Source organism: Scyliorhinus canicula, chromosome 14 (assembly GCF_902713615.1).
Source record: "Scyliorhinus canicula chromosome 14, sScyCan1.1, whole genome shotgun sequence".
Taxonomy (NCBI): Eukaryota; Metazoa; Chordata; class Chondrichthyes; order Carcharhiniformes; family Scyliorhinidae; genus Scyliorhinus; species Scyliorhinus canicula.
Window position 1 is genome coordinate 98589670 of NC_052159.1, and position 17851 is coordinate 98607520.

The following is a 17851-nucleotide window of genomic DNA, read 5'->3' on the forward strand; positions in this document are numbered from 1 at the left end:
CCTTGGGTTTTAAAACAAGAACATAGAACATACAATGCAGAAGGCGGCCATTTGGCCCATCGAGTCTGCACCAACCCATTTAAGCCCTCACTTCCGCCCTATCCCCGTAACACAATAAACCATCCTAACCTTTTTTGGACACTAAGGACAATTTAGTATAGCCAATCCACCTAACATGCACATCTTTGGACTGTGGGAGGAAACCGGAGCATCCAGAGGAAACCCACGCAGACACGGGGAGAAGGTGCAGACTCCTCACAGACAGTGACCCAGCGGAGAATTGAACCTGGGACCCTGGAGCTGTGAAGCCACAGTGCTATCCACTTGTGCTGCCGTGCCATACCTCCACCTGCTATGTGTGGTGCCCACCAAAAAATGCCCCAGGAGCTTCTTCATGGCGAGTGCCTCTGGGATGTTGGAGGGTGTTGGAGACAGCTGTGACGGGAAGTCTGTGTCACTCCGAGACTGTTGCTCTGGGGTGTCTCGTGCTATGGATTGAGCGCTTCCGTCGGTGTCCGTGTTCACCTCCTCCTCGCTGCTTACCTCCTGGGGTTGGGGTTGTGGTTGGGGACAGGGTGAGGAGGCACTAGAATAGCCAATCTCATCGCCAGGTGATTCTGCAAGACAACACGCATGATTGGACTGCGGCTCCTGCAAGACACCGGGCAAGACATATGATTGGACTGCATGTTCGGGTGCGGGTGGCGATGGAGTGCAGTGTGTGGGGGGGTGGGGGGGGGGGGGGGGGTGCTGACACTGGGAATGACCCCAGCAGGGTCTCACTTGCTCGCTTAATGACCACCCTCTCCCCAGGCCAACCGATCAGGTCCAGTACCCGCTGCAGATCTGCTGTGAGGACTGCAGGACCGCCGACCACACTCCGATTTTCTTACTCTCACGGTGATTGCGCGCCGATAAAAAAAAACGGTGTTTGACAGTCGAATGCATACAGCATTGAGAGAGTGGCTGGTTCGTGGCCAGGGCACCCGGGCACGGCGGCCGGAATGTGTGCTGACAGGTGGTGCTGCATGGGGTTTCAGTCCAACACGGGTAGGGGAGAGGTTATTGGTGTGTGGGTCGGGGGTTTGTGGCAGGGGCACAGTGTTGCCTGCTCACCCTGGCTGCCCAAAGTTGTGCAGTTACTTACTGCTGGCTAGTCCTGGCAATGTTGCCCACGGCGCTCGCGACCTCTTCCACCTGCACCCAGGCCAGGTGCACAGCAGCGGGTGACAACCGCCATGCCACCCAGGGTACAGGGTGGCATGCCTCTCCTCCATGGCGTCTACGGGTCTCGAGTTCTGCATCGGTGAAACGTGGTGGCACTCTCCTTGCTGACATCTTGTTGGCTGGCATGGTGTGTGAGGAGAGCGGAGTGCTCATATGCCAGTGCAGCTTGTCAGCCTCTCAAGTGTCAAGCCTGACTCCGGCGAATCAGACACCGTTTTTCATTGAAATTGGTCATGTTCCACTTGATGCCAGTGCTAGCTCATTAACGGTCAATGAATTGGTCTGGGAACGGCGCCTATTTTGCTTTTGCAGAACATCACCGATTCAGTCCCAGCGTCAACACTTCTGAAATGGAGAATTCAGGTGGGTGTATTTGCAATCCTCTGGTCTTCCCACCACACTCCATTTCTAAGAAGGGTTGGAAGGTTGAGGCTAAAACATGCTCTATTTTTACATTCCTTCCCTCGGCAACCTAGACTGGGTGCTTTTCCAGTTTCCTCAGCAGAGGGCTCAATTTCTGCACCACCACCAAAATGGACACCGCCAGTCTTGGGGCACACACGGAGGAATTCATCAGGTGATTGAGGCTCCAGGAGTTCTTCCACAGACCACAAGAGGACGACAGCGAACCCAACGAGACAACCAATGAACCTGAACAGCAGAACGAGAGATCTGTGGTGCGGCAACAGAAGAGGAAAGAGTCGAATTGTTCCCCTCCAGAAAGCCGCTGCCCTAGTCTCGACATGTAGGCTCAAGCCGTCTGGAGTCGCGTCAATGCCAGATTCTACAGTCGCATTCACAAGACAGCCCCGAATGTCACCCAAGCACAATACAACGCTATCCGTCCTCTCAAGACTAACCGCAACATCGTCATCAAACAAGCAAAGGAGCAGCCACTGTCATACTGAACAGAACGGACTACTGCAAAGAAGTGTACCGACAACTCAACAACCAGGAACACTACAGACAGTTACCCGCAGATCCAACCAAAGAACACACCCGTCAACTCAAACATCTGATCAAAACCCTGGATCCAGACCTTCAGAGCACCCTACGTGATATCATCCCACGTACTCCCCGCGTTGGAGATCTCTACTGCCTCCCGAAAATACACAAGGCCAACACACCAGGCCGTCCTATCATATCAGCCAATGAGACCCAGTGTGAGAACCTCTCTGGCTACATCGCGGGAATCTTGAAACCCATCGTACAAGGAACCCCCAGCTTCTGTCACGACACGACGGATTTCTTACAGAAACCCAGCACACATGGACCAGTTGAACCAGGAACATTCCTCGTCACAATGGATGTCTCGGCACTCTACAGCAGCATCCCCAAGATGACGGCATTGCTGCAACAGCCTCAGTCCTCAACACCGACAACTGCCAATCTCCAGACGCAATTCTGCAACTAATCCGCTTCATTCTGGATCACAACTTCTTCACCTTCGACAACAAGTTCTTCATCCAGACACACGGAACAGTCATGGAGACCAAATTCACACCTCAATATGTCAACATCTTCATGCACAAGTTTGAACAAGAACGCCTCACCACACAGAATCATCAACCGCGTTATGCACCAGATACATCAATGACATTTTTTTCCTTTGGACCCATGGCGAAGAATCACTGAAACGACTACACAATGACATCCATAAGTTCCATCTCACCATCAGACTCACCGTAGGCTACTCTCCAGAATCGGTTGCATTCTTGGAGACACATGTCCATCAAGAACGGTCACCTCAGCACTTCGCTTGACCGCAAGCCCACGGATAACCTCACGATGCTCCACTTCTCCAGCTTCCACCCTAAACACATTAAAGAAGCCATCCCCTATGCACAAGACCTCCGTATACACAGGATTTGCTCAGACGAGGAGGAGTGTTACAGACATCTACAGACACTGAAAGATGCCCTTGTACGAACTGGAATGGGGCTCAACTCATCGATCGACAGTTCCAATGCGCCACAGCAAAAGACCGCACCAATTTCCTCAGAAGACAAACACAGGACACAACTGACAGAGTATCCTTCATCATCCAGTATTTCCCCAGAGCAGAGAAACTATGACATCTTCTTTGCAGCCTTCAACATGTCATCAATGAAGACGAACATCTTGGCAAGGTCATCGCCACACCCCCACTACTTGTCTTTAAACAACCGCGCAACCTTAAACAAACCATCGTTTGCAGCAAACTACCCAGCCTTCAGAACAGCGACCACGACACCACACAACCCGGCCATGGCAATCTCTGCAAGACGTGCCAGATCATCGACATGGGTACCACCATTACATGTGAGAACACCACCCACCAGGTACGCGGTACATACTCGTGCAACTCAGCCAACGTTGTCTACCCCAGGTAGGCGGTACATACTCGTGCGACTCGGCCAATGTTGTCTACCTCATACGCTGCAGGAAAGGATGTCCCGAAGCGCGGTACATTGGTGAGACCATGCAGACGCTGCGACAATGGCTGAATGGACATCGTGCGACAATCACCAGGCAGGAATGTTCCCTTCCAGTCAGGGAACACTTCAGCAGTCAAGGGCATTCAGCCTCTGATCTCCGGGTAAGCGTTCTCCAAGGCAGCCTTCAGGACGCGCGACAACGCAGAATCGCTGAACAGAAACTTATAGCCAAGTTCCGCACACAGAGTATGGCCTCAACCGGGACCTGGGATTCATGTTGCATTACATTCACCCCCCACCATCAGGCCCGGGCTTGTGAAATCCTACCAATTGTCCTGGCTTGAGACAATTCACACCTCTTTAACCGGAGATTACCCCTCTCTCTGGATCTGTAAAGACTTAATTACCTGCAAATGCTCGCATTCAAAGCATTGTCTTGCATTTTGACTTTGTCTATATATATATTATATATGCTTCTGGAATCTACCTCTTCAGTCACCTGAGTAAGGAGCAGTGCTCTGAAAGCTAGTGATTTGAAACAAACCTATTGGACTTTAACCTGGTATTGTAAGACTTCGTACGAATAACATTGGCAGCATTCTCGGCTTTAGTGATGACAAATGCAAAGTACTTATTAAGTACCTCAGCCATGCTCACTGCGTCCACAAGATCTCTTTTTAGATCCTGAAATGGAGCCATTGGTTTCTTCAAATATTTCAAAGCTTAGAAACTGAGATTCAACTTGAAAAGGCATCTGTAATGTTAGTAATTATGTTATTCAATTAAATTAGTTTAATCTTCAATCATCTGAAAAAAATTGCTCTCATGCAGTATTTATTCACCATTTGAATAATATGCATCTTCTAGTAGACAGATGTAAATCTTACCCCGAGATTTTTGATCAAGCTCTGTAATTTTGTAATTATAACATTCGCCAAGCTCCACCATGTGCACCTCCAGAATTGTGCTCAAAATACATGAAATCCTGAGGAAAAGAAAATATTTGAAAATTATATTTGCAATGTAAGTATCAATCTGTTCCTGGTAAACATTAAAACAATTCCCAATGTATATCAGGATCTTGGGCACGAATATCAGTTGAATCTCTCAGCTGACTTAAAGGAGAATTACATTATATGAATTTAGAAGATCTGGACTTGGGTATAGAGGGCATATGGGAACCTTGGCTATATAAATAGAGGCATATGGCACATTAGCCAAATTAGATATGAAAAATGAATTGGACCCCAGCTGGGCTATTGTGGCCAATTGTGTGCGCCATAAGTCACTAATGCTTTGGAGAAGATACAGAGAATATTACCTGAGCGGAATCAGGGACAGAAGACTTCAATTATGTGGAAGGCCTACAGAATTTGGGATTGTCCTCCTTGGAACAGGGAAAGTTAAGGGAATTCTCCTCACTTTGTTTCCAGTGGCATTAGAGTCCGTAACCAAAATACCTTAAGGGGCAAGATTTTTAAGGATATGGAGAATGAGCAAGTGAATAAGGCTAATTAACCAGCTCTTCCAAAGAGCTAACACAGACATAATGGGCCAAATGGCATCCTTGTTTGTATAAGTGCCTGATTCTATAATGTGCTGTGCAACTCCCGCTGAGATTGGAGGAAGGAGGCAAGTTCAGCAGTGGAGTCCACTGCTTTGCTAAGTGCCTACACAGAGTGGATTTCAGATTATTCAAGTAAACCTAGCAAATTAAGCAGGAATATCTACAGATTTTGGTGCCTCCACTAAGACAATCATGTAATGCACATTCATTATGAGCCAAAATTGGGCATAATTCCCCCATTTTGAGACAAGGGCATGATCTAACGAAAAGAAAAAGTCAGTTCTGGGTGGGATTAGCAGGGTCATCCCCAGCGCTTGTAGTGCCGAGAACGGCCCCACTATCTAATGCACTCTGTTTTTATTTTAGTGCCCCCGTGGGGAACCCCCCGGACATCGCCTCCCCAACACCCTAAATCACTTATAAAGGGGTCATTGAGCCCCCTTGAGCCCCACCCTCACACGGGCAGGGCAACCTCAGGCCCAAACCTGGCACAGGCAAAATACCAGCCTGACAGTGGACATGGGCACCCTGGCAGTGTCAAGCTGGCACCCATGATAGTGCCAGGGTGCTTGCATGGCAGTGCCAAGGTGACATCAGCAGTGCCAGGTGGCACCCTACCCCGAGACAGACCACCCGGAGGCCTCCAATAACCTGAGAGAAGCCCCCCAGGTACCGTTCCGCCTGGTCCCAGTACTGAACGGCACCCAGCTGGGTTCTCCTTGGGGAGGCCGGTAGATGCCAGGCGGCCATTCGATCCGGCGGCCACCCGTTTAAGTGGGCCTTCAAACTCACTTATCTGTGCAGGACTGGGTCTTGCCCATTGTGGATGGGACCCAGATCACAATGTCTCACGAGATCTGGTTAGATTTCACAAGATGTAACGCATCTCCCGGGATATACCAGCCGCATCCCGCTCTGCCTCCGGTGAGTCACGACTAGTAGATTGTGCCCCAAGTGTTTCCTGCTACAGAGGCCAGCAAGATTACGGGCACCATCCAAGGAATTTCAAGCCCTACATTTCATACAATGGAACTTTTAAGTTAGACATTATTTTAGGCAATGCCAGCTATATTATTTTGTTACTTACCACCAGTAAACATGCCCCGAGAAGGACAGCCTTTATTTTAACATCCAAATCCACTGGAAACTGAATTCCAAAGTTATCAGTATCTGTAAGGCATTCTCGAATAATACCTGACCACTGTTTCGATATCTTTCCAACAATGCTGCTTTCATCCAGACTTACAACCTAGCAACAGAAAACACTTTATTTTGATCAAAATTATAGGAAAAATAGCCACGTTATTCATTTACCTCAGCTGACTTTCAACTTTTCAATTTAAGTTAAAAAGGATACGCTATTGAACACCGCAATATATCGGACTAATCATTTTCTCTTTTGGTTAAAAGCAACACTATCACACAAATCACAAAATTAAAGTGATGAACGTTCTCAGTTAAAGTGGAACATGGGCTCTTTGTGAGATTTTACAATTACCAACAAATTTTTGCCTCCGTTTTCAGTTTTGGGAGTAGAAATTCTGAAATATTAGCGATGAGACATCCTCCTGTGTGAACCACTGTTAATGGGGATCTGGGAGACCACAAGACTCATGTATGGCCTCAAATCTGGATGATCCAGACCAATCCTTGCTGGCCCTGCTGATGGAGAGTGGGAACTCCTTTTAAGGGCAACACAGTAGCATGGTGGTTAGCATAAATGCTTCACAGCTCCAGGGTCCCAGGTTCGATTCCCGGCTGGGTCACTGTCTGTGCGGAGTCTGCACGTCCTCCCCGTGTGTGCGTGGGTTTCCTTCGGGTGCTCCGGTTTCCTCCCACAGTCCAAAGATGTGCGGGTTAGGTGGATTGGCCATGCTAAATTGCCCGTAGTGTCCTAATAAAAGTAAGGTTAAGGGGGGGGGGGTTGTTGGGTTACGGGTATAGGGTGGATACGTGGGTTTGAGTAGGGTGATCATGGCTCGGCACAACATTGAGGGCCGAAGGGCCTGTTCTGTGCTGTACTGTTCTATGTTCTATGTTCTATGAATCTCTCAATCCTTCCATCCCATCATACCTGCTGTGTCTTCAGCCTTAACTCTGGAAAACTGACCCGAAACCTCCCTCTCTGCCTCCCTTTCTGTCTTGAAGAACCTCTTGGACAGGAATGTCAATTTATGAGTAGATTGAATGGGTGTATAATCTCTGATGTTTAGAAGAATGAGGGGGCTTGACAGGGTAGATGCAGAACAGTTGTTCGGTACACAGGATCAGGAGTTGACCAGTTAGGACTGAGGAGGAGGAGAAAACAAGAAGTTTCTAAATCCTGGAATTCTCCACCAAAGAGGGTTGTGGTGCTCAGTCAATAAACACATTTTTCGACACAAAGGGGATTAAGGGATATGGGGATAAAGTGAGAAAATGCAGCTAATTTAGAAGTTTAGTCATGAATTTATTGAATTGAGGAACAGATTTGAGAAGCCTTATGGCCTACTCCTGCTCTCCTTCCTTGCAAACTTAAAATTTATTCAATCACATTTTTAGTCACATGTAGTCATGCCTTAATAGTTCAATGTTGACTGTGAAACATTGAGGGATGATTGCCTACATTAAAAAGGCATATGTAAAAAGTGTTCCCTTATGTTACAACAGCAGCTACACATCAAAAAGTAGTTCATTGGCTGTGCAAAACTGCAGGACATCCCAAAAAAGAATGGAGTTATGTAAATTAAAGTTGTCTCATCCTACTAAACTCAAGTTTAATTCATTCAAATAAACAGATACAAAAATTATCTCCGGGCAAAATTACATGAAATTTTTAATCTATTAGCTTGAAGATATAAACCTAGAAATCTGTGATATTCACTTTTTAAAAAAATATATTTTTATTCTCCTCCTTTTTCATATTTTCTCCCATATTTACACCCAACAATAAACAATAATCAGTAATGAATTCAATGTCAATCCCCATATCAATAACAACAATCCCATCTTCCCACCAAACATTAGCCTGCAAGTTAACAACAAAAAATTCCAAAAAGGAATCAGGAATCACCCAAAGTCCCCATTAACACATCCAGTCCCCCTCCCCTCAACCGTCCCAGCCTCCCCCAATGTTCAATGTGATCCAATTCTCGAAAGTACATAATGAATAATGCCCCATGAATTGCAGAACCCCTCCATCCTTCCCCCCAGTTCAAATTTGACCTTCTCAAGCGTCAAGAATTCCAGCAGGTCCCCCCGCCACGCCAGGGCACAGGGTGGGGAGGTTGATCTCCATCCTAACAGGATCCGCCTTCGGGCAATCAACGAGGCAAAAGCTACAACATCTGCCTCCGCGTCAGTTTCCAACCCCGGCTGGTCCGACACCCTGAATATGGCCTCCCGATGGTCCGGGTCCAGTTTCATGTGCACCACTTTAGAGATTACCCTAAGAACCTCCTTTCAGTAATCCTCCAGCTTTGGACAGGACCAAAACATATGAACATGGTTTGCGGGCCCCCCCCCCCCCGCAACATTCACACACATCTTCTACCCCCTCAAAGAGCCGGCTCATCCTCACCCTTGTAAGGTGTACTCTACACACCATCTTCAGATGTATCAGCCCCAACCTCGCACACGAGGTGGAGGCGTTCGCACATGAGGTGGAGGCATTCACCCTCCGGAGCACCTCACACCAGAACCCCTCCTCTATACCCTCTCCCAACTCTTCCTCCCACTTTGCCTTGATCCCTTCCAGCTCCGTGCCGTCTCCACATTCGCCTTCTCCTCTTCCAAAATAGCCCCGTAAACCACCGATACTACCCCCTTCTCCAGCCACCCGGTCGTCAGCACCTCCTCCAGCAATGTGGAAGCCGGCTCTACTGGGAAGCTCTGTATCTCCTTTCTGGCAAAGTCTCATACCTGCATGTATCTAGACAGTCCCCGGCAATCAAGAAAATTGGGAGCTGGTAAGGGTAGGAATACTTGGTGAGTACAGCAAGGAAGAAAGGAGGGAGAGAGAAATCAGGCCACAAGTTTTGCTTGCGGGGCTGGGGGCAGGGTGGGAGCCATCCTGCTCTTCCTGGTCCACAAGCAGTGCTGGAAAAGCGCTCCCCTGCTGGATGTGACAGCTCCTGCCTCCTTTCAGCTGCTGCATTTCGCTTGCCCTGGGAAATTGATCCGCAGCTGTTACATTCAAATGATTCCGAAAATCCAAGGAACTGAACCTCTTTAATATGATTACTGGCCTGCTTACTCAGACATCCTCGATGCCACCAGGATTAAACTGGGAGTAGGCGCATACACAACAGATTGGTATGGATTTTAAATTCTTTTATAAAACAAGTTAACCCTGTCCCTCAGCCTGCCCAAATCTCGCCTGCCCATTGTGGGTGTTAAAATCCCTCTCGTCATTTATATCAGCAGGCCTTCATCAGAAACAAAAGTAGGGAATAGCATGTTGGAATGAAACTTTGACTGCTTTTGTGCAAGTTGTCGCTGAAAGTCAGTAAAATATCTCCCTATTTTACTTACATCAAAGTTTACATCACCAAAGCAACTGAATGCCAAGCAGGGACCTTTGACTTTCAACACAGTTTCTTGTTTTTCATTCTGGATGCTGAATTTAGGTATAAAGGGATGCCATTCCTGGGTAACATAGCCAATAGTCTTCCCTGGTGGTGCCTGAACTTCCATCTGCAAAATAAGTATAATACATTTATTAACCTGCTAACATATTTCTGCATATTAAAAGGAATTCAAAGAATAGTCAGGAACTACTTTTCAAGATTACAAAATAAGTAAAATAAAACAAAATCAAATCAATGTAAAAACCAACAAGTGCTCAGGACCTGTCTTTATATATATTTATGTTACTATTCAACACTAGCTCAACAAGGTTCAATACACATGCACAATGCTTCTCGTGCCCTAAGCTCCAAGAATGCCCTCCTCCATACCTTCCGCCCTCTGTGCTCATGATGCTGGCGTCTCACACCATAATCTCTGACTCCAACCTCATTCTTTGCCAAGGACCACCAACCAAAGGAGTTCTTACTTCCCCCTCAATCTTTCCTTCCTCGTCCAATGTGCTGTCTTTTAAGCCCAAGGCTGGCAGGAACTAGCCAATGTTTTTAGAATTACTCTATTTGCTTCCCAAACTTTCATAATGTCCTGCGATAGGCCTTATCCCTGTACTCTGGATTTTTAACATAATGAAAACGGAATGCAATGCTCACCAAGGGAAACATATGTTTGTGTATTTTGTAAGAAATGGGAAATAAATTAAAGATCAATCTGAAAGCTAGAAAAAGCACTTGCATTACTCTATACATCCTGAATAATGCTTTGAATTTATTGTTTGTATGGTTTCATTTTTGCATAAATTCAGTGCACAGTCATTCTATACATTTACCACAAGTGAGATGACAATGTGCTCTGATCACAAGTCTTATTTTTGAAAAATAACACTTTTTCTATGGCATTTCCAAAGCTTGATGTGGAATTAATGAAGATCTGATGACGGTCATTAATCTCTTTGGAATAATTTTATTCATCTCTTGAGAATTCCCTTTACCTGAAGCATCGTTAGTCAAAACTTTATGAAATATCTGAAATTATGGGGCGATTTACCGAGTCCCGCGCCGGGCCGGAGAATCACCGCAACTGCAGCACAACGACTCGACGCTGGCGCGGTGCGGAGAATCGGCGCCATTTACGTTGGCGCATTTGGCGCGGCGTCGGCCGTGGGCGGGGCCGCCGATTCTCCGGCCAGGATGGGCCGTGCGACCACCCCGACACGACAGAGTCTTGCCGGCGCCGTTCATCCCTGGTCGCTATGTTCTGCGCAGTGGTTGGGGCCGCTGCACTGCATTTGGAGATGCAGCAGCATCCACAGCCACAACCCGCAGTGGATGCAGGGCCAGCTGCAGCAGCAGAGGGAAGGGCCGAGGAGTTGCCAGTTGTCGAGCAGCATGGGGGGGAGGAGGAGGAGGGGGAGGAGGAGAGAGTGAGGGTGCAGCCACGGCACCAGAGGCGACGACCAAGTCCGAGGGTGTACCGTGTCCGGGTCTCTTTCCTAACAACGACGGACTTCACCTGCAGGAGGAGACTCCGGCTGAGTAGGCGGACGGTGATACATATCTGTCACCTCGTGGCGCACCTCGCCCCACGTGGAACGGGGGGAGGACACGCGATCCCGGTTGCCATCAAGGTGACGGTCGCTCATAACTTCTATGCGACCGGCTCCTTCCAGTCTCCGAGCGGGGCCTCTCCGGGATCTCCCAGTCATCGGTCCACAGGGGCATCCGGGATGTGACCGACGCCCTCTATGCCATCGCGGACCGCTACACCACCTTTCCCGAGGACCGAGCAACTCAAGACTCACGAGCTCATGGATTTGCCAGCGTGGCCGGGATACCGATGGTGCAGGGGGCAATCGATTGTGTTCACGTTCCCATGCGCCCGCCTGCAGGGGACAGGGAGGTCTTCACAAACAGGAGGGGGTCATACTCCATGAATATCCAGGTGGTATGCGACCCCCACATGACATTCATGAACATCTGTGCAAGGTTCCCAGGGAGTGTGCATGAATCCTACATACTGGCGCAGTCGTACATCCCTGCCCGGTGGCCCCCGGCCTCACTTTGGGACAGAGGTGCGAGCGGGGAGGTGCCCTGTCGCGCCACCGACACCTGGCGCTGCCAGTCCTGGGGGCCTGCAACAGTATCCACCAGGATCCGAAGGTTTGCAGAGACCAGGGAGTTAGACATTCCCGCCAGAGACTGTGCGATCTCAACCTATGAGTGCACAACGCCATCCAGCACATGTGTCAGGCAGTTGATGCTCTCCGCGACTGACTGCTGGGACTGTGCCATCGATTGCTGTGACTGTGCCATGGCGTGCTGCGACTGGGCCATGACCTGCTGAGACTCGGCCAAGGCCCGCAGCGCGCCAGCAATGTCGTGTTGGCTCTGGCGCATTGCTGCCTGTGAGAGGGCAACCCTGTCCAGGGCCGAGGATGATGAGTGCACATTAAGACCAACGCCTTGCATAACCTGACCCATTGCCTCCACCGCGGATGCCACCCGTGCAGTGTCGGCCTGGGTTGCTGCCATGAGCGGCACCACTCCCTGCTCATGGACGCGGTTCGACTCCTCTAACAGCGTCTGCAGAGTCTGGAAGACAGCCCTCATCCCGTCATTGTGTCCCTGGGTTTCTTGATGCATCGTGCGGGTGGGTTGAGAAACTCCAGGAACTCGGAAAACGTCTGGGAGCCAGCTGGATGCTGAGCCTGGCCTGCCCTCTGCCAGTCCGGGCCCTCGGCTGCTCCGACCTCCACCTGCTGTACCTGCTCAGCTGTGATGTGCGACCCAGACTGTGACCCAGGAGCCTCATCACTAAATAGACCAACCGGGGGGAGTGTCTCTGGGGTGGTGGATGGTGTGGGAGATAGCTGTGCCGCAAGCTCGAGGTCGTCTTGGGTTGACGCCTCCTCTATGGCATCGGCCCGCTGAGAGGCCGCAGGGCGTTCTCTCTCTTGCTCTGTCGCCGCCCTCTGGGCGACCTGCTCCACAGATTCGGTTGGGGAGGATGGGACTCCCCGCTGATCGGGCACCCTCTTTCGTGCGGCCCTGGGTGAGGTGGGGGCAGATGCCCGTGTCCGCCTGGAGGCAGACGGCCCTGGTCGTTCGGCATCACGGCCTAGGGAAGAGAATGAAACGGGTTATTTAGATTCGCTCGGCCGGGCGCTGGACGGTCCCAGTGGGCAGAGTGTGTGAAGGGACAGAGGATGGGGGAGGTGTCCAAGTGGGCAGAGTGTGTGAAGGGACAGAGGATGGGGGAGGTGTTCCAGTGGGCAGGGTGTGTGAAGGGACAGAGGATGGGGGAGGTGTTCCAGTGGGCAGGGTGTGAAGGGACAGAGGATGGGGGAGGTGTCCAGGTGGGCAGGGTGTGTGAAGGGACAGAGGATGGGGGAGGTGACCCAGTGGGCAGGGTGTGAAGGGACAGAGGATGGGGGAGGGGAGGGGGGCTGTTTGTCATGGAGGGTTGTCTCACTTGTTGCAGCTCCGCCAACCTCGCATTGCGCGATCTCCCGGGTGGCAGATCCCCCAACAAGGTCCAGTGCCCTCTGCTCAAACGTGGTGAGGGGGTGCAGGATGGGCGAACCCCCTCCAGTGTTGTTCCGCTCATGAGTGTTGTGAGCGGTCTTGTCCTGTTGGGGGAGGGGGCATAGGTAGATCATTACAATACGGCAGGTATCAGCAGTCCGTTCAGATACTGGCACAGTTTGGGGGTCAAGTTGTAATAAGACCATTGCATCTCTCCACGGGGGCCAGAGCGCTGGGTCTGTGACTACTTTGTGAACCACCTCAATCTGCCCCAATCCCCCTCCACCGCCCGTGCCGGGGGGGGGGGGGGGGGGGGGGGGAGGTGGGTGATTAAGTAAAGGGGGGAGGGAGGGTTGTGACCCGGGGGCACCCTCTTGGCACTTACCCTGGCAGCCCTCGTGAGGTCGTGCATCCCCTTCCGACATTGGTCTGCAGAACGAGGGGTCTGCCCCACAGCACTGACGGCAGCAGCCACCTCACGCCAGGCCTGGCGCACCGCGCTGGCAGGGTGGCGATGCCCTCTACGCGGGCAGATGATGCCCCTCCTCTGCTCGATTGATTAGAGCAGTGTCTCCACGTCAGCCTCCACAAATCGCGGGCTGCTCTCCTGAGCTCCGACATCCTGGCCTACAGTTTCTGTGCTCGCCTGCGCCTTTTTACGGCATCGGGCGGCGTCACGTGGGCGTGTTTGTGTCGTCGTCACGTTCCGGCGTCAGCGCGCACGTGATTGATGCGGCCCCGTTCCTAGCACATTTCCCGGACGTGAATACGTCGGGAACTGGGCCGTGTCAGGCCGTCGCAAAAGCCGGCCGTTTTCACGGCCGACTTCGCGATTTTCCGCGGGTGCGGAGAATCGCGCCCTTGGACTCCATTTCGGAGAATCACCCTCTATAATTTCCATGTAGATACTTTATAGCACTTAATACAATGTCCGACATTGAACCCAAACAGTCAAGACATTCTCGTGTGTACAGATACAGAAAATACACATGGCCCTCCATTTTACTTAACTAAAGTTTTTATAATTTCTTGAAAGGAACAAATCAGGAGTTTAATGGAACACTCCCCAATTGCCCGCAGCTTCATCAACATTCAAGAAATTCGCTCACACCTCGGACAAAGCAGCCACTTGATCAGCACTCCATCCACCACCTTAATATTCATTCCGCATTCACCTGGGGGGGGAGGGGGGGGGCTTCCCCTGCATCTGTAGCACTCTGGGTCTATCCTAGGCTGTGGGTTTAATCTTCTATACTTTCTGGCCCTTCCAGTTCCCATATTAATTTCCATGCTTGGGCCAGCACCTTCACTCTTGGCATCACTGCTTCTTGCAGTATCCAGCTCTAACCGGTGGCCTGTGCTGCTCAAGTGTGCTTTGTAATTCCTGGGCACCTTTCTCCACACTCCATGGCTGAAGCAATCTCCAGAGCCTTTGTAAAATCTACTTTTGATTCTGTTAAAAGCTTCTTTTGTATGTCTTCATCGTTAATAACATATACTAAACAATCTCTCAGCATTTCATTTCATGCAGTCCCAAAATCACAATGCTCTGCATCCTTCTTGAGCTTTGCCACCAGCTGCAATGATTCCCCCTGTGATTTTACAGCCCCGTCTTATATTGGGCTCTTCCTGTGCTGCCGAAAGTCAGTGGACATTTGGCTGGCTGGCTGGATCACCAGCGGTGGGTCTTGAAAACTACAACCACCCTTCCCAACAGCACTGTGGGTGTATATGCACCTCATGGACTGCAGTGGTTCAAGGTGGCTCACCACCACCTTCCCAAGGACAATTAGGGATGAGCAAAACAAATGCTGGCTTTCCCGGTGTGGTGAATGTGATTCACACTGGATTATAATCTGTATATACATGTGCCTATATTGTAAGTGCAGTTGCACTACCTGACCACCAGGGGGAGTAGCTCTGGGAATGCTCGAGAATGGTACTGGGCTTCTCCCTTGGTTCCGCCCAGGACTCCTCCCCCTGGAGCTGCTGTATAAAGATCAGTGCCACATGGTCAGCTGGCCAGTTCACCGACAGTTCAATGGCTAACCGGCTGGCTCTGTTGTGAGTATATTAAAACCGCTATTCTAATCCTTCAAGCACGTGTCCGTAGAATTGTGGGTTCCAACAATTTAACATACTCAGGAAACAGTCGAAGAAATCATGGAAGCAGCCCTCAAGCCCGGACGCCTAGAACTCAACCCAGAGGATGCAGAGGCTAAGGAAATTTTTTCCCACTGGCTGAGATGTTTTAAAGCCTACCTGGCAGAAGCCAGCACCGCCGGAACAACGTAGGAACAAAAACTCAGCCTACTGCATGCGAGGGTAAGCCACAGAATCTCCACACAGCTAAATCCGGCCAGTTCTTACATCGCAGCGCTGGCAATATTGGACAAAATGTACGTTAGGCCCATTAACGAGGTTTATGCACGCCACTTGTTTACGACTCGCCGTCAGCGGCCTACAGAAATGCTAGCCGAGTTTGTAAGGGAATTGAACAATCTTTCCAATGACTGTAATTATCAAGCTGTTACCGCGGCTGAACATAGGGAGCTTGCTGTGCGGGACGTTTTCATAGCGGGCCTTAGGTCTAACTATGTGCGCAAAGACTGCTAGAAAAGGGAGCTCAGGACTTAGACACTACTGTGGAGGCTGCTACCACTATGGAAGTTTCCTTCCACAGCCTCACCTCGTTTCCCGCGGACCCCGCGACCTCATCGTGGACCCCCGACCAACAGTCCCCCCCAAGCCTGTGCCGCACGGCCCCCCAGCTACCACGCTGCCAAAGCCAGTTACTCTGCTGCCCCAGCCAGCTACTCAGCTGCTCCAGCCAGCTACTCAGCTGCCCCAGCCTGCCATTTCTGTGGCCAAAGCCAGCACCCGCGGCAGCACTGCCCAGCCCGATCTGCGACCTGCAGCAGCTGCGGGCGAAAAGGACACTATGCCAGAGTGTGTCTGGCGAAGAAAGCCCCAGCCTCTAACTCTCCCACGGCTCAAAGCACTCGTTCCCTGAATTCACAGGCCTGCAGGCCCCGAAATGCTGCAGCCTGTATGCCGACTCCGCCCCCACCCGACATGTGCGACTCTTGGGGGCGGCCATCTTTGCAATCCTCCTCCATGCGGCCGGCCATGTGCGACTCATGGGGGCAGCCATCTTGGCAATTCTCCTCCATGCGGCCGGCCATGTGCGCCTCATGGGGGCGGCCATCTTGGGATCCATCCCCTTCAAACTCTGAAACTCACCTCGACGACTACGAACTCAGAGGGCAGTCATCACGGGGCCACTCCAGCACAGCTGATCGAGCCGCCGACTACCCGCAACTCAGCGCAGTCACCCTTGATCAATCCCGCCCCAAGCACCTACGAAGTTCGCTGGCGGAGGTCCAGATCAATGGGTACAGCACGCCATGCCTCTTTGACTCCGGGAGCACCGAGAGCTTTTATACATCCAGAGCTGGTAAGACGCTGTTCGCTTTCTATTTTTCCCGTGAGCCAAACTATCACCCTCGCTTTGGGCTCCCATTCAGTCCAAATCCAAGGTGCACTGTTGCTACGCTCACAATTCGAGGCGTTAGTTATTCTAAATTTAAACTTTATGTCTTGCCCAACCTCTGCGCGCCACTCTTATTAGGCCTGGGATTTCCAGTGCAACCTCAAGAGCCTCACCCTCAGCTTCGGCGGGCCCCTGCCCCCACTCACTATCTGCAGCCTAACCACGCTGCGCATCTCCCCCCCTCCGCTCTTCGCCAATCTCACTCCACATTGCAAGCCAGTAGCTACTCGCAGCAGGCGATACGGCCTACAGGATAGGGTCTTTATCCAATCGGAGGTCCAACGGCTGCTCAGTGAGGGGATCATAGAGGCCAGTAATAGTCCCTGGAGAGCTCAGGTGGTGGTCGTCAAGACCGGGGAAATATTTCGCATGGTCGTCGACTATAGCCAGGCCATAAATCACTTTACACTCCTAGACGCGTATCCCCTCCCCAGAATTGCAGACATGGTTAATCAGATCGCCCAATATCGGCTATTTTCCACGGTGGATCTGAAGTCTGCATACCACCAGCTCCCAATCCGCCCAGAGGACCGCCACTACACGGCATTCGAGGCCGATGGCCGCCTCTTCCATTTCCTCCGGGTCCCCTTCGGCGTCACTAACGGGGTTTCGGTGTTCCAACGAGCAATGGACCGAATGGTAGACCAGTACGGGCTGCGGGCCACGTTTCCGTATCTGGACAATGTTACCATCTGCGGCTATGACCAGCAGGACCACGACGCCAACCTCCACCATTTTCTCCAGACGGCACAGAAATTAAACCTCACTTATAACAAGGAGAAATGCGTTTTCCGCACAAACAGACTGGCCATCCTCGGCTACGTCATGGAGAACGGAGTCCTGGGCCCAGACCCGGACCGCATGTGCCCCTCTTAGAACTCCCCCTCCCTCATTGCCCCAAGGCCCTCAAACGATGCTTGGGGTTCTTCTCATACTACGCCCAGTGGGTCCCTCAATATGCGGACAAAGCCCGCCCACTCTTTAAGGCCACACAATTTCC

At 51.0% G+C, this 17851-nt stretch overlaps 1 protein-coding gene across 2 annotated transcripts in view; it reads right to left on the bottom strand.

Moving 5' to 3' along the window:
• Nucleotides 1-17851, bottom strand: part of LOC119977581 (phospholipid scramblase 2-like) — a 111675-nt gene that overhangs the window by 10696 nt on the left and 83128 nt on the right. For both annotated transcript variants that reach the window (XM_038818681.1, XM_038818682.1), the window contains exons 7-9: nucleotides 9724-9885; nucleotides 6299-6460; nucleotides 4532-4629 (exon numbers count right to left, since the gene is read on the bottom strand). In XM_038818681.1, the coding sequence (XP_038674609.1) occupies nucleotides 4567-4629; nucleotides 6299-6460; nucleotides 9724-9885 (387 nt within the window). In that variant the 3' untranslated portion in view covers nucleotides 4532-4566. The remainder of the gene's footprint in view (nucleotides 1-4531; nucleotides 4630-6298; nucleotides 6461-9723; nucleotides 9886-17851) is intronic.